We start from the raw sequence: 19,838 nt of genomic DNA on the forward strand, positions 1-19,838 counted from the left end.
ACAAGTCCAGGGGCGCGTCTTGGAAACCTGTTCTGTCACTTCATAACTGACGCCCTGACTCAGACGTTTAACTTTCTGGGCTCTGCTTTCTTATCTGTTCAATGGAGATACAGTAATTATCTCCAGGTTGCTATGAGAATTGCATATGACAATGAGGGTAAAATGCCCAGCGTTGTGCCTGGCATAACACAAGTGCCCCTTCAGTGGAGCCAAGAAGAAAAAGGAGCAGGTGCAGCACCCTCGTGCCCTTGGATGGGGCACCAGCGACCGCAGCTCCCTGGACCCAGACCTTAAGAGCCTTAAGAAGGTGAGGATATAGCAGCATTCATAGTGGATATCTCCCAACTGTTTTGCTGGGTCAGCTGAGACAGGATTACCACTCTCTGCTTCCGCAGAAAAAGGGGGCCCCTCCTCACCCCCAGAGTGCCTGGGGTTAGAGAGAAGGAAATGTCAGAGAATGGACTTGCTGACCACACATGAGGAGTCTCGTGGGGACTTGAGAACTTAACTGGGAGAACTTGAGAGTGCGGCTCCTTCATAGCACATGGGCTGGAACCAGAGAAATGCCTGCCTTTAGCTTTAGAGAGCTCAGGTTAGCGTAACTCTGCTACGGCACATTATTCAATATTAGAGGCCCAGTGCACGAAATTCGTGCCTGGGTAGGGTCCCTAGGGGCTGCAGCTGCCCCCTGGTAGTCAGCGCAATTCATAGCGAGCAATACAACTCCCGGTCTCCCAGTCGAACTCCTGTGGGGATACTTTGCATATTAGCCTTTTATATATATAAATTATTTTAGAAAACCTGACTTAAAATTACTTCAGCAAAAGGGGAAATTTATTACCTTAAGGAACTAAAATGGCATAAGAGGTCAGGCTTTGGATGTGGCTTGACCCAGGCATTCACCTGGTATCGAGAGATCCCATCTCTTCCCATCATCTCGATCTTCTTTCCTCCAAGTTGACTTCACTCTCTACAGCATAGCAAGATTGTTGAAAAAAAATTCTGGGTCCATATCTTTTCAGAGTAAAGGGGAGATAAATGGTGACAGAAGGAGACTTGACTTCGGGTGGTAAACACACAATAAAATAAAATTCTTATTTAAAAACACACAGAGCCTAGTTAGTTTGTCTCAATGGTTGAGCATCAACCTATACTAGGGAGGTCATGGTTGGATTCCCAGTCAGAACACATGCCAGGGTTGCAGGCTCTATCCCCAGTAGGGGGCGTGCAAGAGGCAGCTGATCAATGATTCTCATTGATGTTTCTATCCCTCTTATCAAATTAAAAAACACACACACAACATAAAAACACACATAGGAGTTTTTTAAACACTCCTAATCCTACCTTTTAAAAATAATATAGCCCACCTAGGTAAGTGTTACACTGCTGGGAGAACAGCAGCCGGAAGCTGGTTGGCATCCTGGGCCTGGTTCCTACCAACTCTGTTGTTAACTATACCAGGATGCCTGCATAATAAAATAATAATAATAATAATAATAATAATAATAATAATATAGCCCAGTCAGCATGGCTCAGTGGTTGAGCATTGACCTATGAACCAGGAGGTCACGGTTCAATGGTTTGATTCCTGGTCAGGGCACATGCCTTGGTTGTGGGCTCGATCCCCAGTAGGGGTGTGCAGGAGGCAACCCATCAATGATCCTCTCTCATCATTGATGTGTCTCTCTTTCTCTCCCACTCTCCCTTCCTCTCAGAAATCAATACAAAATAATAAATAAATAAATAAATAAATAAATAAAAATAATATAAAGTTAAAAAAAATAAATGAGTAAAAATGCCTTCCCCACCATCACAGAAAAACACTGAGATAGTATGGTACCTCACACTGGCTCATGAGAGACAACTGCTGAATTTTCCAGAATTGTGCATTTCAGTTGTTACAAGTTTAATTAAAATTTAAATTAGCCCTAGCTGGTTTGGCTCAGTGGATAGAGCGTCGGTCTGCGGACTGAGGGGTCACGGGTTCGATTCTGGTCAAGGGCATGTACCTTGGTTGAGGGCACATCCCCAGTGGGGGGGGGGGGGTGCGGGGATCAGCTGATCGATGTTTCTAACTCTCTGTCCCTCTCCCTTCCTCTCTGTAAAAAAATCAATAAAATATATTTTAAAAATTTTAAATTAAAAATTCACAACTAAATAAACTTAATTTATTTTTTAATTGATTTTAAAGAGCGGAATGGGGGTGGGGGAAGAAATGACCATAAGTTTCCCTGACCTGGAATCGAACCCACCACCTTTTGGTATATGGGATGACACTTTAACCAACTGAGCCACAACAGCCAGGGCTAAATAAATTTCAGTAAAACAAAGTGAGCTCTGGTCTGTGTGGCTCTGTGTTTAGAGTATCAGTCCAAGAACTGAAGGATCTCAGATTCCCGGGCATGTACCTGGGTTGTAGGTTCAATCCCTACAGGTTGGAGCTCACTTGCTCGCTCGCTCTCTCTTCTTCCCTCCCTTCTTCCCTCACTTTTGGAAAGCAATGGAAAAAATATTCTTGGGTGAGGATTAACAAAATTAATTAATTAATTAATTAATTAAAGCAAAACTCATTGCCTCCTAATTATTTTACTACATTTTCCTATTACCTCTTGAGGTTGTTTACATCTATAGTATCTGTTTGGTGCAACTGCTATGTAATGGTGACCTACTGCACATCTCTTCCCAACTCTGTCTTGAGTCACATTCGCAATTGGCCATGGTGGAAGTGTTATTTACACAACAGAAATAGGTGAACACTATAAATAAGGGCCTCAACGCACACCCCGGAGCTTTTGTTAAACATTTACCAGCATGGTTTGGTGCATAATCTTTCCAACCTTTTCTTTTGCTTGTGACTCAATCTCCAGTAGGAGGCATGCGGATCTCCAACTATGAAGTAGATGTTGGGGGGAAGGGTTGTTGGTCACCCAGAGTTCAAATAATCTTCCTATTTCTGCACAGTCCTCTACTGTGGATAATATTAGCAAGCTAAGGCTCTACCCTCTTTCTGGCAGCTGTAGGACATTCATCCTCCCTCCCACTCTTCATAGCCAGGGGTAAGCACTTAGCCTAAGCCAACCAACTGGAATGCTCCCAACTGGACTTTGAATCTTGAATGAGTGAAAACAAGTTCCAGGAGAGTTCAGTTATTATTACCGCACCTGCAGCCCATGAGGAGTGGGAAATCCCCATCAGTAGATTCCTGTGGTGTGAATTTGGTGTGAACTTGGTGTAACCTCAGCAATGTGTTCTTACTGCCTGGCTTCCCTGGGTTCCCAGCCCTTATCTAGGGAAAGTACAAGATGAGCCCAAATCATTTTGTAGTGCAAGGAAGTAAAAAAAAAGTGCTCAAAAAATGATGGAGACATGTCAAAAGGACACAGAAGCCATCTTAAAGAAATGCCCACTGACAAAATCTGAGACAAATTTGAGCATAAAATAAATAATGATGGTAATGTATTACAACCTGCTGACTGAAACAGGAACCCTTACTGATATAAATAAATACATATGTGAATGAATATAAGAAGACAAAGCTCTTCTTCACAGAATGCCAACTAATACATGTAGATGGAATAATGGAAGTAAAAAGATTATTACACCATTTGGCAATTGTTAAAGTAGTGTTGATTTATGCTGTATTTACCAATGGATACTAAGCCTGGTAGGTGGAGGTTTGATGAAGAACAGCATATTAGTTTCAGAGTATTTCCCCAGAAAATACGCATTAATTACAAAGGTAAAAATGGTGACTTTACAGTGAAGAGAACTGACAGATACTGCCTTGACCAGGTGATCAAGTTTAGTATCATCAATAGTGGGGTAGGCTGACATCATGGACCTCCTGATGCGATACTCTGAAAAGAACACGCCATAATCTTTTTTTTTTTTGTATGTGTAGTACTCCTACCGAGAAGTTATGGGTCTAGATATGAGGAAACACCAGATGGATCCAAGTTGAGGGCCATCCTACAGAATCACAGGCCTATACTCTTTAAAACCGTGAAGAACACAAAAGAAATGTTCCAGATTAAAGCTTATCAAAGAGCTTGGCCAGTGTAGCTCAGTGGTTGAGTGTTGACTCATGAACCAGGATGTCATGGGTCAACTCTTGGTCAGGGCACAGGCCCGGGTTGCAGGCTCAATCCCCAAATAGGAGGCATGCAGGAGGCAGCGGATCAATGATTCTCTCTCATCATTGATGTCTGTATCCCTCTTTCTCTCTCTGAAATCAATAAAAACATATTTTTAAAGGGGGAGGGAGCTGGCGGGTTTGGCTCAGTGAATAGGGCGTAGGCCTGAGGACTGAAAGGTCCTGGGTTCGATTCCAGTCAAGGGCACTTACCTCAGTTGCAGGCTTGATCCCTGGCCCTAGTCGGGGTGCATGCAGGAGGCAACCGATCGATGGATCTCTCTCATCATTGATGTATCTCTGAAATTAAAAAAAAAAAGTTTCTCTCTCTCTCCCTTTCTGAAATCAATAAAAACATATTTTTAAAAAATAAAATAAAATAAGTAAAAACGTGGGGGAGCAAATCAGAGACATGATAAGTAAAAGTAATGCATGGTCCTGAATTTGGATTCTGGGCTAGAAAGGAAAAGGTAACACTGGGCAGTTGGTGAAATTTGAGCGGGGTCCGTGGGTTAGACAGCAGTGCTGTATCGGCGTTAATTTCCTGATTGGAAGGGTGGCACAAAGGTTATAGAACAGTGAACTTGTTTTGAGAAAAACAGTGAAATATTTAAGGTTGAAATAGTATCATGTCTACAATTTGTTCTCAGGTTAATTAGAAAAGGAATGATAATGGGGTAAGGGAGAAAATGGTAAATGTTAACAGCGAAATAATCTGCTTAAGGAGATAAAGTTCTCTGTACTCTTCTTGAAACTTTTCTGTAAGTTTGAAATTACTTCAAAATAAATTCTATTTAAAAAATAAGGCCAAGAACTCTTTCAGAAGAAGTTTTTCCTTTCAGCCTACAAACATGCTCAAATCTCTGTCCCTCCAAACAAAGCAAAACTAAAAACAAAGCCATGAGGCTGGTGGCTGCTAGCTGTCGCCATTTCCTCCCTGCAGGAGATCAGGATGCAGAGGAAACACCACTGGACCCAGTGTCAGGAAGCCCCTGTTTGAGGGTGGCGCTGCCACTCCTGAACTATGTCACTTTGGCCAAATCATTCAACTTCTCTGAGCCTCAGTTTCCTCATGAGGGAACAACAGCATCTTCCTTAGGGAGATGCCCTGGGGATCAAGGGAGAGAAGGGATATACTTAAAAGCAGGTTATCAACTCTTAATTCTAACTACAGGTGATCCCTCATTTTAACTTCTGGTGATACAGGACTATTGTCCTCACATCCTGCTAGGATGTATCCTGTTCTTAAAGTTCAGCCTGCCCTTTGCAGAACTGTACACGGCTGATCATAGCCTTTTCCTGGCGATACCCTTTGCCCTTGAGTGCCTTTCTTGCCTCTCTTGACCTCCTCTTCTCAACATAGCCTGCTCCTTCTGCCTGCCCATCCAGGACAGGTGCCCACTCAGGTCTGTTCCCAGTCCTTTCCTCTCCATCTACTTGCTCATTTTGGAATGTCTCATATGTCCCCAGCCTTTTAGGGACCTCCATTATTATGCTGATGACACCCACCACTCAATCTTTTGCACTGGCCTCTTCTCTCAGTGGTCCATCTTATTTTGGCATCCCCACTTCAAATGTACCTTAGGTGCCCTAGCCAGTTTGGCTCAATGGGTAAAGCATAGGCCTGCAAACCAAAGGGTCCCAGGTTCAATTCTGGTCAAGGGCACATGCCCGGTTGTGGCTCTGTCCCCAGTAGGGGGCATGCAGGAGGCAGCTGGTTTTTTTCTCTCTCTCCCTCTCCCTTTCTCTCAATAAAAATATAAAACAAATAAATAAATAACTTCATTAAAAAATTTACCGTAGGCAACACTAAATGTTTCCCTTCTTACTTGCTTCTGTCCCTATATTATCTTTATTTATTTAAAACACCTTATTTCCCCAACATATTTGGGCTAGAAATAGTTGTTTACTATTATTGTTGTTGTTTGCTTATTGAACATCTATGTGCCAGATATGACCCTAGGTACTTTGCATTCTTGATTTGCTTTACTCCTTGAAAAAGCCCTATGAAGTAGATCCTACTTCATTCCATCTTACAAAGCTGGAATCTGAGGTTCAGAAAGCTTAAATAACTTTGACCCCAAGGTTACATAAGTAACAAGTGATAGAACTGGGATTTGATACTAAGCTTGTCTTACTTTTAATATTAATCACTATAGCCCAGCTGGTGTGGCTCAGTGATTGAGCGTAGATTTGAGCACTGGTTCTATTCCCAGCAGGGCACATGACGGGGTTTCGGGCTTGATCCCCCACAGGGGATATACAGGAAGCAGCAGATCAATGTTTCTATCTCTTTCCCTCTCCCTTCCTTTCTCTCTAAATATCAATAAAAAACGTTTAAAAATATCAATCACTATATTACATTGACTTCTTCCTGACTGAATTCCCATATATAATTGCTCATTGATTCCTTTTCATTTTTATCAAGGAATTATCTCTTGAATCAGTTATTTCTTTGTTCACTGCTGCTACCTTGTTCAGATACACATCTCAGACATATTTAAATATATGTATATATGTGGTAATTTTTTCTAATTATAATTGTGATATACACTGGCTGTAAGAAAATTCATTACAGATCTAGGTAGTGAAAGTTCTCTAACCCCAACTTCTAAAGATAAGCACCATTAACTGTATAGCATACATTCCTTGATTTTTTTTTCCATGTATATAGCAGCATATTATGTCTTTAAATTTTTTTATTTTTTATTTTTTATTTCAGAGAGGAAGGAGAGGAAGAGAGAAACATCAATGATGAGAATCATCAATTGGCTGCCTCCTGCATGCCCCCCTACCGGGGACCAGGCCCACAACCTGGGCATGTGCCCTTGACTGGAATCGAACCTGGGACCCTTCAGTCCGAAGGCTGATGCTCTATCCACTGAGCCAAATGAGCCAGGGCTAAAAAAATTTTAAATTTTAGAGAGGACGGGAGAGAGGGAGAGAGAGGAGGACGGGGGAGGGAGAGGAGAGAGAGAGAGAGAGAGAGAGAGAGAGAGAGAGAGAGAGAGAGAGAGAGAGAAACACATTGATGTGAATTGGCTGCTTCCTGATCTCGGGATCTGATCAGAAAACTAACCCACCACCTTCTATTACACCAGATGAGTCCCAACCAACTAAACCACACCAGCTAGAGTTATAATGTCTTTTAAATGGAATCACATCATCTTGAAACTTGCTTATTTCCTTTATCAACACACACAGAGCTATCTTGTGTGTGTGTGTGTGTGTGTGTGTGTTTTTTTTCTTTATTGATTTCAGAGAGGAAGAGAGAAGGAGAGAGATAGAAACATCAATGATGAGAGAGAATCATTGATAGGTTGCTTCCTGCATGCCCCCTACTGGGGATTGATCCCGAAACCCAGGCATGTGCCCTTGGCTGGAATCGAACCTGGGACCCTTCAGTCCGCAGGCTGATGCTCTAATCACTGAGCCAAGCCGGCTGGGGCTACCTTGTGTTTTTAAAATTATTTTAAACATACACCTTTTATACAAAATTCAATAGACACAAAAGGGTATTTTATGAAAAACAAGCCTCCCTTCAGCCACCCATCAGTTTCTTGGGTAGTCTTCTGGGGCCTCGTTTCTTTTAATAGCAACATAGCCTCCCATTGTATGGATGTTCCAAATCCATATACCAACTTATTCTGGTGTTTCATTAGAGAACATTTAGATTGTTCCCAATGCTATTACCTACTAGAATCTACATTCCATGTCAGTCTTATCAATTACTTATCACTCTTAATTTTTTTAGCAACATGGTGCTCCACATTGCACAGATGCACCGTAATTCATTTACCCATTTCTCTACTGATGAGAATTTAGGCTTAAACACTCTTTGCCCTGCTCGTAGGACACTTGTGCTGTTGAGCACTTTTGCCGTTTGGCCGGCAATCTGGTTTGTGTACCCCTCCACTCGCTCCTCGAAGTCAGAGGAGAGTGTTCGCATTCATCCTAGTGTAAGGTGACCAGATTTTAACATTGGTAAAGCGGGACACCATTGACTGGGGGTGGGGGGGGGGTGTTCTTCATTTGGTCTATATGGAGCAACAAAAATTTTCATAGAACGCAAAAATAGTATTGTAATATATTTTTTTATATTTCAACATAAGTACAATTTACAAATATAATAAATAAAAATTATGTATAGTATTATTTTATTCTTTGGAATATTTCTCATTTGAGTGAATTTTTTTTAGTAGATTGCTGTCGTTGTTTAAAAGGTCATGAATTTGCCGTAAGTCGTAAGTGTCACTTTCAAGGCCGGCGCTAGACTTTTTGCCGCCACTATAAAATATAAATAATACGAGTACTGTCTGCTAAATTCAAGAAAATTTATGTATTTATGAAATAAATAAATAACTTACCTAAATTATCTGAATAGCTGATTTGTAATGACATCACTTGTGTAACTAGCTTACTAGCACGCAGTACGATGTGTATCGTCTGAGAGACAGTTACAAAACGTTTTCATCGTTGCCAATCCCAAAAAATGCCATTGTTCATTAAGTCCAAACAATGGTGGTCGAATTCTAACAACTGATCAACAATGCGAACTTTGATAAGCAGTTCTCGATAATCAGTTCTCAACAATTATTTGTTATTATTAAAGTTTAACATTATAAAATTAACAAAAATAATATAAAACTCATATCCTGGCTAAATAGCCACATGGCCGCCGAAAACCGTATATTCCCTTCCCGTTCTCCCGCCGTTCCCTAGCTTGTCGAAAAATCGGGACTTTTTTAAAACGCCGCGGGACGCGGGACGCGGGACGCGGGACAAATTGTTAAAATCGGGACTGTCCCGCCCAAAGCGGGACGGCTGGTCACCTTATCCTAGTGTCCTCATTGCCTAGCCCCGAGTGTGGCCGGGAGCAGACGCTCGCTCCCGACGCTGGAGTGAAATAATCAAATCGCCCGCGCTGGGTTGGATGGAGAGACAGAACGAAAGGAAAGCCGCGCCTTTTGAATTGTCCCAGACCCAGGGCCCGGAACTTTGGTTGGGAGAATCGTTGTTTCTCGGGGACGATTTTAGCGTCAATGTGTACCCCGCACAAACATGGTTGCTACGCACCGGAAGTACCGGTTGTCTCGCTGGAATTAGTTCTTCCGCGGGGCGGAAGTGGCATGTCTGCCTGTTTCTGATCATTTCCAGCCCCGTTTCCTAGCAGGAACCCATGAGTAAGCTGTGGCGGCGCGGGAGCACCTCTGGGGCTATGGAGGCCCCTGAGCCAGGTAAGCGCGGGTCGATGAAGCCACTTAGGCCTTTGTAGAGAAGGAGTTCCTTGCTCGCTTCTCGGAGCCTTCAAGGTACCTCGCCACAGGTGGGAGGAGAAAGGCGGGGCTGTTGCTATGGTAACAGCGAGTACCGCGGGAAGAGTGGGAGCCCTTAGGGAAATTGGGTTCTTCGGGGCTCTCACTGCCCCACTCCTGCCTCACACCGCTGACAGGCTCTCCTTCCGCAGGGGAAGCGCTGGAGTTGAGTCTGGCGGGTGCCCACGGCCACGGAGTGCACAAGAAAAAGCACAAGAAGCACAAGAAGAAACACAAGAAGAAACACCATCAGGAAGAGGAAGCTGGGCCCACGCAGCCGTCTCCTGCCAAGCCCCAGCTCAAACTCAAGATCAAGCTGGGTGGGCAGGTCCTGGGCACCAAGAGGTGAGGCCAAGAGAACCAAGGTTTTACTTGGGGAACTTTTGAAGGAGGCAAAGAAAAGAGACGCTGGCTGGGCTTTCCAGAAGATAGAATGGACACGGTGACTTCAGGGCCCAGGAAGAACCTGGAGGGTGTGGGGGAAGCTGGAGGTAGCTACTGAGCAGAAGGAAGATACTTGCTCGGCTTACAGCGTGGTGTTGCTTCTCTGCAGTGTTCCTACCTTCACTGTGATCCCTGAGGGCCCTCGGTCCCCCTCTCCCCTTATGGTTGTGGACAATGAAGAGGAACCAATGGAAGGAGTCCCCCTTGAGCAGTACCGTGCCTGGCTGGGTGAGAAGGATCCGGAGGTGGGGAAACCGGGGAAACCTGATTAAAGGGAGAAGGTTACTTCTGAGGAGGGAGGGAATTTTGAGTGTTCCAGTATTAACTTGGCCAAATTTGGGTGCCCCAGCTGAACAATTCTACTTTTATCTCTCCAGATGAAGATAGTAATTTGTCCCCCTCCCCACTTCGAGATTTGTCGGGGGACTTAGGGGGTCAGGAGGAAGAGGAGGAACAGAGGTGGCTGGATGCCCTGGAGAAGGGGGAGCTAGATGACAATGGAGATCTCAAGAAGGAGATCAATGAACGGCTGCTCACAGCTCGACAGGTAAATTGGTTCATTCTTTCTTCAGTTACCAGATATTTAGAGAGAACCTTCCATGTCCCAAGAACTTTGCTGGGCATTGGGCAATCACTGATGGAGAAAAGATACTTTTCTCATGGAGCTGGTATTCATGTGTGTGTTGGGGTGGGTAGGTAAAGAAGGAAATAATTTTGAAAAACAGTTAAGTGTGTATATATATATATATATATATATATATATATATATATATATATAGATAGATAGTGATGAAACAGAAAGCGGTAGGAAAGAGACATTAGATAGGGAGGGAAGACCTCTTTGAAGAGCTAACATTTCCAGTACCAGAGGAGCTTTTCAGGCATTGAGCACTTATCTAATTGATGCTTCAATGAGATAAAGATTTAAAATAATAAACAAAAAATCCTCAGAAATATGGTGCAGAGAATTTGGTACACAGGGCAGGCAGGTAATATTACTAACACTTTTCCTCTTGAGAGTCAAGGATCTAAGGCTGAAAGTCTGGAGACCTGGGAGGAGGCAGTATTCAGGACTCCTGGAAAGGGGACTCATTCCACCCTCCTCCCAAGGCCTGCGCTCCTTAGGACCCTTGCTTTCCACATGTCCGCTTGGCCCTTCCTGCAGACCTCGCCTCTCCATTTTCTGACACCACCTCTGTCTCTCCCCAGCGAGCTCTGCTCCAGAAGGCGCAGAGCCAGCCTTCCCCGATGCTGCCGCTGCCTGTGGCTGGGGGCTGCCCGGCCCCCGCCCTCACCGAGGAGATGCTGCTGAAGCGCGAGGAGCGGGCCCGTAAGAGGCGGCTGCAGGCGGCGCGGCGGGCGGAGGAGCACAAGAACCAGACTATCGAGCGCCTCACGAAGACTGCAGCGCCCAGCGGGCGTGGGGGCCGAGGGGCCGCGAGGGGGGAGCGGCGGGGAGGGCGAGCCGCGGCCCCGGCCCCCATGGTGCGCTACAGCAGCGGGGCACAGGGTTCCACCCTTTCCTTCCCACCTGGCGTCCCCACCCCCGCACCAGTGTCTCAGCGGCCACCCCCGCCGGGCCCTCCTCCGCGGTGTTCCGTCCCTGGCTGTCCGCACCCGCGCCGCTACGCCTGCTCCCGCACAGGCCAGGCACTCTGCAGCCTTCAGTGCTACCGCATCAACCTGCAGATGCGGCTGGGGAGACCCGAAGGCCCCGGGTCCCCCCTTTTGGCTACTTAAGGCCCTTTACCAGGACTCTGAACCCTCTCCCCTGCCCGGATTCAGTGTCTTCCTTATTAAATTTTTTTCCGGTGCCTCGACTTGTACCGAATTTACAGAATTGACTGTATGGGGTATGGGAAGCCAATTCCCTGTCCACACATATTGCCCCCTTCAGAGCTTGCGCTGACGCCTCGGAAACGTCCACCAAGCCCGGGCTGGCCGCCGGCGCTCGACTCCGGCCGACTTTTGGGACTCCCATCTCTTCCAGCGGGATTACCTGGCGTGATCGGGCATTTGGCGTCATTCCAGGAAACAGGATTCCAGCCAATCAGAGGGGAGTTTGCTCTTCTGGGCGGCCGTTCATTGGTTGACAACTCGAAGCCTGTTCTGTTGTCCACGTTGGCTATCGTCGCTGTCAGTCAGGGCCGTGGGTCGAACCTCACTCCACTCTTTGTCTGGGAGAACGCTTGTTGTCTGGGAGAGTGGCAGGGGCGCTGCTGTGGATTGGTCACCAGCAAAAACCTCCGATCCGATCCTATTGGCCCGTTCGCCGGAGGGCGATGCTGATTGGTAGGACGGAGCAACCTGGCTCCTAGTTGGCAGAGCTCTCCCCGGATGGGAGCTCCGGCCGCGGAGTGATGGTGGCGGCAGCGGAGATGGGCCGGGCAGGGACCATGGCGGTGGCGGCAGAGGTGGCAGGGGCGGGGTGGCCGGCAGTAGAGGAGGCTGTAGTCTTCGGGGGGCTGTAGGTGGAGGCATGGCTCGGGCCAGCAGCGGGAACGGCAGCGAGGAGGCCTGGGGGGCACTTCGAGTGCCGCAACAGCAGGTATCCCATCAGCTCCAAAAGCATATCCCGATAGCCATCTATTTCCCTTTCCCCTTTTCTGTCCCTTTCTTTTGGGGGGGTTGGGTAGGAACTCACGGAGCCAAAGGTATTGTGAAGTTCCTAAATATGTCCCTTCCATTCTTTGTTTAAACTTTGCAACGTAGATGCAGTTGACTTTGCCTGCAGTCTCATAGACCCATCCCATGGCTGCAATGGGAGCTTGCAGCGACTCTCCAGTGACCAGAGGCAGAGAGAGGCCCCAGGGAGGCTCCCTGTCTTGCAACAGTTATTTGTGATGCTTTTCTGTGTGCCTATTGTCACAACAGAGTCCAATAGCGTCTTCTCTTGAGGGAGCAATTTGGAGAAGAGCTGGAACCCAGACTCGCGCGCTGCCATCCTTTATCATCCACAGCAATCCATCTGGTTGGGAGCACTGCTCTGGGTCTCACACTGTCCCTCCTCTATCCTAGGAAGTCTGAGACTCAGAGGTGGAAAGGTCCACCGTGGGCATGGGGAATGGCAGACCATGAGGGACGATGAAAGCATCTTAGCTTTGGAAATTACTTCAAACCATTTTTACCCATTGTCTGAGATTTTGAGATTGCTCTATCTTCTGGCTTCTGCCAAAACACCCTGTTAACAGAAAATGCCCTGGGGCCAGTCTATATGCAGAGCTGAAATCTGCCTCTGTGTTCACATCTTCGTCTTGTTCTCCAGGCTGATTTTTGCTATTCCAAATCCTCTTCCATGTTGACAGCCCTCAGATATTTGAACACTCCTCTCAGCATCACTCTTGCCTCCTCATAGATCTGTGCGACACTGGTTCACAGGGTGGGCTTGTGGATGTGCATGCAGGGGCTGGGTGTGGGGGTGAACAGTGCCTTGGGCTGGAATCTCCCTTGGTGCTAAGTGCCTCCTTGCTCCCAGCTTCGAGAGGTTTGCCCAGGAGTGAACAACCAGCCCTACCTCTGTGAGAGTGGTCACTGCTGCGGGGAGACTGGCTGCTGCACCTACTACTATGAGCTCTGGTGTGAGTCTCTATGGGGGCTGTTCTCGGGTCCTTCTGCCCACCCTCCCTTGGACCTCAGAATTCTAGCCTTCAAGGACCCTTCTTTGCATGGGAGGTATCTGAGACTCTTCCTCTTCACCCCCCTGCAGGGTTCTGGCTGCTCTGGACTGTCCTCATCCTCTTTAGCTGCTGTTGCGCCTTCCGTCATCGACGAGCTAAACTCCGGCTGCAGCAACAGCAGCGGCAGCGTGAGATCAACTTGTTGGCCTACCACGGGGCATGCCATGGGGCTGGCCCTGTTCCTACCAGTTCACTGCTTGACCTTCGTGAGTGACTTGAGGCTCTGGGCTCACTACCAGTGGCTCCTCCCCAGTGAGGACCCTGAATCATCCCCACATTTTGTTCGCAGACATTTCAAAGCACACTTTTCCCTAACAGTAAAGAGACCACCACCTCACCCCTGGTTGCCTTCAACCAACCATGCCGTTCTTTCCTGCAGGCCTCCTCAGCGCCTTCAAACCCCCAGCCTATGAGGATGTGGTTCACCGCCCGGGCACACCACCACCTCCTTACACTGCGGTCCCAGGCTGCCCCTTGACTGCTTCCAGGGAATGTACCTGCTGCTCCTCCACTTCTAGCTGCCCTGCCCACTTCGAGGGAACAAATGTGGAAGGTGTTTCCTCCCACCAGAGTGCCCCCCCTCATCAGGAGGGTGAGCCTGGGGCAGGGGTGAGCCCTGCCCCCACACCCCCCTCCTGCCGTTATCGCCGCCTGACTGGTGACTCGGGTATCGAGCTCTGCCCTTGCCCTGACTCCAGCGAGCGTGAGCCAGTCAAGGAGGCTAAGGCTAGTGCTATTCAGCCAGATCTTGGGGACTGCTCCCCCTGTACACTGTCCCTAGACCCCATACCCCAAGTTCCTTCTATGGGGCTGGCTACCAGTGAAGGGGGCATCCCATAAGCAGTTTCAGGAGGGTGGGTTGGTTGCTTGCCCACTAGAAACAGCCCTGGTTCCAACTCCTTGAGTTTTCCTCAGCCTCTCCCTGCCTTCCTAGAATCTGCCTGAAAGGGCTGAGGACAGGGGCCATGTTTGGGGGACTGTGCTAGCTCTACCCCCATGACATACACAGGAGCCTTTGATCTCATTAAAGAGATGTGAACCAGCTGCTTGTGGACTTGGGTGGTCTAGTGCTCAACTCACTTCATTGTACCTGAATGGCCTTGGAGGGGACAGGTAATGGCCACCTTTCCTAGCTTCTCTGAAGGATAGGAGGCAGCCCTAAGGCCTGGACTGAGCTAAGGCCTCTTGGTGAGGCAAAGCTGGCAAAAACAGTAATTTGGCATGGTTTTTCAATTTATTTAGAAAAATAGACTCTGAATTCACATTCACCCCAGGGTTGTGTGGGATGATAATGAAACACCTGACATGAGGATTCAAAGCACTGGTATCTGAGGGTTAGGGGCAGAAGTTAGAGACCTGGTCCCTCTAGTCCAGAGTGTTACAGGGACCTCACTCCCCTCCCACACTCTCCCTTTAGTAGTCTTCGGCCATGGCCAGTAGAACAAGGCTGGTCCAACCCTGGAAAGGGCGGCAGCCCATGCCCCGCCCATCCCGGTCACTGTACTGCTCCCACAGGAAACCTGTGGCCTGGTACTGCCTCAACACATTGCCCACCACATTGGCACGGAGCTCACTGTGGAGCCTGGCAGCACGGGCTTGGTGAGGACCCTTGAGATGCCCATAGTGGTGGAGTGCCCCTAAGGCCAGGTAGTTGACATTGAGCCACACAGCTCCCCGCCAGTAGGGAGGATCATGCTCTGAATTGCGCTGGCCATAAAAGGGGCTGGAGGCTGCAAGGGAGCGTAAACCAAAGGGGCTCCAGAGATGGCGCCTGTCAGCTAGAACATCCAGCAGTGGCCCAAGGCGGGACGAGTGGGGGTCCAGCAGCTGTAGCAGCAAGGGGAAAAGACTGACATAGCCCAAGGCATCCACATATTGCAAGCGAGGGTGGGGCCGGCCCACCACCCGAACCAGCCCGTGAGGGGGACGAGGCTTCAGCTGCACTGCTTTTGTGTGGTTCCCAAAGTCTGCAAAGACTCCTAGCTCTGGGGCCCAGTGTAGCTCATCCAGGATCTTCTCTGCCCCCAGTGAGGCAGCCAGCGGGCCCAGCTCTGCAACCGCCTCCGCCTCTCCCAGCTGCTCTGCTAGCTGCGCCAGCACACGGGCGCCCAGTGCCACCCAGCACCGCAGGTCCAGGTGCCGTTCAGTGGCCGAAGGGTGCGAAGCACGGGGATAATCATCCAGCCCTGAAGGCAGTGTCTTGGGATTCAACAGGGTTGGCAAGGCTGAGTCCCGACCCCGCCAGCGGTACGATAGTGGCACTGGCCCTGCCTGGCTCTGATGAAGCCAGGAGAACCAGGCATGCAGGCGGGGGAAGGCCCTGCGGAGGAAGGCTAAGTCGGCAGGATCGTGACCCTCTAGCATGTGGGCTACAGGCAAAAGCAGGGTTGGGGGGTTGGCATGGGCTGCCCGTTGCACCAGGAATTCTGGGGGTACCCGGACTCGGGCCTCATCCCCCAGCACCTGCTCCCGCCCAATCCAGCCATCAGCATTGAGTAGCCCCAGCCAGTGGCCTAGGGCCTCCCGGGTGAGACGGGGATCCCACCGCTGGACCACTAGCTGGTGAAAGCCTTCATCCCAAAGAAAGCCCCGTGGGAAGAATGACCGGGAGGGCACTGCTGTGAAAAGAGGGACAGGTGGAAAGAGGGCCGGGGCCACCTTCTGCTCAGACTCCTCCACCTTCATGTCTGGCAACACAAGACCCTGTCCATAGAAGTAGCCAATCCCACCAAGGAGACCGCTGAGGGCAGCCTGACCCAAAGCTTGCTCCTCAGGGCTCAGGCCCTTCTTCTGTAACTGGAAGGTCTTCTCAAAGCGCTCTCTAAAGGCTTCAGCATGGCTCTCCAGGGCCTGGGTCAGCAGGCTGCCTGCCAGCTGCCCCCGGGCTTGGTTTCCTCCCGCCTGGGCACTGCCAGATTCAAACACCAGCTCCACAGAAAAGGGGACTTTCACGGTCACCTGTTGTATCAAGAACTGCCCTTGTCCCTGTCCTTGCCCACTTGGGTCTCTGTCCTCCCACTTTAGAGATCCTGGCAAGCCAAGGTAGCGTTCAGGGGAAGCGCCTGGGGGCCGATGCTGAAACCAGCTATTTAGGCGACTCTTCACCATCTCTGTCAGCAAGGGAAGTCCTGGGTTGGAGGACCAGAAGACATTGTAGCTTGAAGGGAAGAAGACAAATAGGAAATATTATTCAGGAGGGTAGGAAGTAGAAGGGATTATAAAGAGAAATATGAGGTGATCAGGAGTTAGGATGGAAAGGTCTTGACAATGTAGGGAGCATGGAGACTGGTGCGAAGGGAAATAACTGGTGGAAAGAGGGTAGAGTAGAGGAGATGGAAACCAAGCTAAGTTAGCATCGTACCACCCCTACCACCACCCCACACTCTCCCCCACCGCAGTTACCTGCCATACTTGGGAGTAGTATCCCCTGGACTGGTTGGTGCCAGAAGTGTAAAACGGAAGTCACCAAGTTCACTGGAGTGCCCACTGATGAACTTCAACTGCCCCTTAGCCCCAACCTCTGGCACTAGGACGTCCTTGCCATCTGTCACCACATAGAAGAACAGGGACACCAAAGGGAGGGCAGAGGTACCCAAGGCCTAGGTGAACAAGGAGGACAGAAAAAACATTGCATTAGATTTACATTCTCTCTTGAGAATCACACTTAGTGAGGGAAAGGGGCATCAGGTCAGAGCAACATGAGAAACAACAAGTAACAGTGGAACCTTGGTTCTCGAACTTAATTCGTTCTGGAAGGCTGTTCGAAAACGATTTGTTGGAAAACCGAATCATTTTACCCAGTAGAAATCATGTAAATTGAATTAATCCAGACCCCCAAATGATCCCGTTTTAACCTTTCTTATGTACAGTACATGTCTAATGTACTGTTTAATATATAAACAAACACTTCTTAATTTTACCCCCACCAGCCGTAAATGAATCACTTTTAGCATTCGGTCCAGGGATGTCTTTCAGGTCAGCATGCAGCATCTTCATACAACACCATCTCCGAAAATGGCTGTCACTGGCCAACTGCTTTTCCTTTAGCTAAATCAACAGTTTTTCTACCTCTTCAATTGCCTATGATCATCGTTTCTTTCACACCCTTAGCAACATTAGCACTCTTGATGGTCTCTCTGTTTTAAAATTGTGCTAATCATTAATTTCATCAGTAACAAAAGCATTCTCTCTGTTGCCTGAGAGACGCTTTTTGTCAGGCTGAGATATCAGCATGAAAGGGTTCCAAAACCAAAGTTTGGTTTGACAACCAAGACATTTTTTTCTGTAAACAACTTGGTTGAGAACTGAATTGTTCGAGATGGAAGTTGTTGGAGAAACGAGGTTTGACTTATCTGGCAGTGTTGAGGGTCACTGAGGGTAAACACCCAGTGGGATGAGTTAAATATCCCTGCACAGAGTTCTCTGGGAAATAATGAGTATTTCTGTGCCATGTATTATGCTAAGAACTCTACATATTATTTCCTTTAATTCTTACAATCCTGTGTTAGGTGCAATTTTCATCCCCATTTTACAGAAAGGAAACCAAGACTTAGGAATTGTAAATACAGGTGGTCTTCTAGGCAAGTGTTTCAGGCAGGCAACCAGATTCAAACCAGATGGCCAGACTAAGAGCTCCAGCTGTTACCCCCCACTTCAGACTGCGTTTGCTGGCAGCAAAGGAAGAATGGAGGGAGTCTGGGCTAGGGGAAGGGTGTCCTGAGGCCCTGACCTGAGGCTCTACAGTCACTCTCCAGCTCCAGTCCCCTCCGTGCTGACCCCCAGGTCTCTTGACGAATTCAGTGGTGAGCCTTAATGCCCCATCCTGGATGTGTTGCCGCCCGAAGGAGAGGCCGTCGTGGAACTCCCAGCCATAGGGACCCACGCCGTCCCCCTGCTCACACGTGTGCCTGAGCTTAGGGGTGGTGCCATGCTGTGCCCACATCAGTCCTGGGGGTAGAATGGCCACGTAAGTCAGAGAGCAGCAACCCTGTCCCTCTGTGTCCACGAGAACTCCAGGGTCATCCCTCCTCCTCACTCTCCTGATCCGCTCCTCCCCACCCCTGCTCTAGAGGAAAGCTGGGGCGCCCAGATGAAGACTTCGCTTGCCTGCCCGCCGGGGCCCGGTTACCGGTGAGGAGGGGCTGCGGGCTGCGGGTCTTCATGCCGAAGTAGACGTGAGGGCGGTAGGTGCCCCAGAAGAGGTCGGAGGTCACGGCGGGGCTAGAAGAGCCGGGGGGCAGCGCCGGGGGCGCGGAGTGCAGCGTGACCGCCCGCCGCGCACGGTGCCACGCCAGCAGCCAGCTTCCCGACAGGGTCAGGGCCAGAGGCAGGACCACGATGACTAAAACTGCTGCCCCGACCGTGCCGCGGGCCACGCCGCCCCGGCTTTCCCGTCGCGCGGGGCCGCCCCGAGCCGCCCCCTCAGCCACCCGCGCTCCATCTGTCGGCGCGCCGCGGCGCCGCCGCTCGCCCCGAGCCATTCTGGGGGCGGCCGAGAACCCGCGTCCTGCCTCTCCTGCCCAGCTCCAGCGCAGCGCTCAGGCGGCCACTAATCTGTACGTGCACCTCCGGTTCCGCTCCCGCCTCTCGGCGGAAGTCCCGCCCCACTGCGTCAGGTTAAGTTCCCTAGCCCGGAACTGGCGTGTTGGTGTGGCATAGGCTGTTATCCGCATTGCCTCTCCTTGACCGTGTCTACTGGGTCGACGTTTATTTGGTATCCTCACGAAGTCCACAGGCTAGTAGAAAACAACAACAACAAAAAAACTCCCATTAGGCTCTCCTAAATATATTTATTATATATATATACATATATATATGTATATATGAGATGCTATCCCAAGGGTTAGCATGTGCTCTGACCAGGAATCCAACTGCTGACCTTCTGGTGCATGGGAAGACTCCCACACTGCTGGAGAGAACTGGGAAGTTATTATTCAAAACTAGGAATAGGAACAGCCCCTGCTGGTTTGGCTCAGTGGATAGAGCGTGGGCCTGCGGACTGAAGGGTCCCAGGTTCGATTCCCATCAAGGGCACATGCCCTCGTTGCAGGCTTTATCTCTAGGTATTTACAGCGGATCAATGATTCTCATCACTGATGTTTCTATCTCTCTCTTCCTCTCCCTCTCTGAATTCAATTAAATTTTTTTTTTAAAAAAAACCACACACAACAAAATAACACCAAGCTACAAACAACCATTGGTGTGGGCTGTTGGTTACAAATTATGTAGGGCAAAACCACAAAGCACCATGGGTTAAGGGTTCTGGGTTCT

General features: G+C 49.0%; 3 protein-coding genes across 4 annotated transcripts; 2 read left to right on the forward strand and 1 right to left on the reverse strand.

Moving 5' to 3' along the window:
• The first annotated feature begins 9,244 nt into the window (after positions 1 to 9,244).
• Positions 9,245 to 11,705, forward strand: INO80B (INO80 complex subunit B). Its single transcript, XM_079792351.1, has 5 exons — positions 9,245 to 9,369; positions 9,600 to 9,792; positions 10,001 to 10,119; positions 10,269 to 10,438; positions 11,101 to 11,705. Exons 1-5 carry the CDS (start codon positions 9,312 to 9,314, stop codon positions 11,629 to 11,631), a joined length of 1,071 nt encoding a protein of 356 aa, XP_079648477.1. The 5' UTR covers positions 9,245 to 9,311; the 3' UTR covers positions 11,632 to 11,705.
• Positions 11,706 to 11,707: 2 nt separating this feature from the next.
• Positions 11,708 to 14,587, forward strand: WBP1 (WW domain binding protein 1). 2 transcript variants are annotated; one of them, XM_079792353.1, is made up of 5 exons: positions 11,708 to 12,439; positions 12,766 to 12,891; positions 13,367 to 13,469; positions 13,598 to 13,774; positions 13,948 to 14,587. In XM_079792353.1, exons 1-5 carry the CDS (start codon positions 12,371 to 12,373, stop codon positions 14,406 to 14,408), a joined length of 936 nt encoding a protein of 311 aa, XP_079648479.1. In that variant the 5' UTR covers positions 11,708 to 12,370; the 3' UTR covers positions 14,409 to 14,587. The 2 variants fall into 2 exon arrangements, with proteins under 2 accessions (XP_079648479.1, XP_079648478.1); XM_079792352.1 differs by lacking the exon at positions 12,766 to 12,891 and having other exon boundaries at positions 11,837 to 12,439; positions 13,948 to 14,575.
• A 182-nt stretch (positions 14,588 to 14,769) lies between these two features.
• Positions 14,770 to 19,144, reverse strand: MOGS (mannosyl-oligosaccharide glucosidase). Its single transcript, XM_079792350.1, has 4 exons — positions 18,697 to 19,144; positions 18,298 to 18,515; positions 16,971 to 17,167; positions 14,770 to 16,725 (listed from the first exon to the last, which is right to left on the reverse strand). Exons 1-4 carry the CDS (start codon positions 19,046 to 19,048, stop codon positions 14,982 to 14,984), a joined length of 2,511 nt encoding a protein of 836 aa, XP_079648476.1. The 5' UTR covers positions 19,049 to 19,144; the 3' UTR covers positions 14,770 to 14,981.
• Positions 19,145 to 19,838: the final 694 nt, after the last annotated feature.

This window comes from Cnephaeus nilssonii (genome assembly GCF_951640355.1).
Source record: "Cnephaeus nilssonii genome assembly, chromosome: 15".
In the NCBI taxonomy this organism is placed as follows: Eukaryota; Metazoa; Chordata; class Mammalia; order Chiroptera; family Vespertilionidae; genus Cnephaeus; species Cnephaeus nilssonii.

Excerpts from the sequence above, each read along its gene's own strand:
- INO80B (XM_079792351.1), top strand. The coding sequence starts at position 9,312 with ATGAGTAAGCTGTGGCGGCGCGGGAGCACCTCTGGGGCTATGGAGGCC. Across the intron at positions 9,370-9,599 it reads TATGGAGGCCCCTGAGCCAG|GGGAAGCGCTGGAGTTGAGT; the intron begins GTAAGCGCGGGT and ends CTCCTTCCGCAG. Across the intron at positions 9,793-10,000 it reads CAGGTCCTGGGCACCAAGAG|TGTTCCTACCTTCACTGTGA; the intron begins GTGAGGCCAAGA and ends GCTTCTCTGCAG.
- WBP1 (XM_079792353.1), top strand. The coding sequence starts at position 12,371 with ATGGCTCGGGCCAGCAGCGGGAACGGCAGCGAGGAGGCCTGGGGGGCA. Across the intron at positions 12,440-12,765 it reads TTCGAGTGCCGCAACAGCAG|AGTCCAATAGCGTCTTCTCT; the intron begins GTATCCCATCAG and ends TTGTCACAACAG. Across the intron at positions 13,470-13,597 it reads CTACTACTATGAGCTCTGGT|GGTTCTGGCTGCTCTGGACT; the intron begins GTGAGTCTCTAT and ends ACCCCCCTGCAG.
- MOGS (XM_079792350.1), bottom strand. The coding sequence starts at position 19,048 with ATGGCTCGGGGCGAGCGGCGGCGCCGCGGCGCGCCGACAGATGGAGCG. Across the intron at positions 18,516-18,696 it reads CCCGCAGCCCCTCCTCACCG|GACTGATGTGGGCACAGCAT; the intron begins GTAACCGGGCCC and ends TTCTACCCCCAG. Across the intron at positions 17,168-18,297 it reads GAGTGACTGTAGAGCCTCAG|GCCTTGGGTACCTCTGCCCT; the intron begins GTCAGGGCCTCA and ends TTGTTCACCTAG.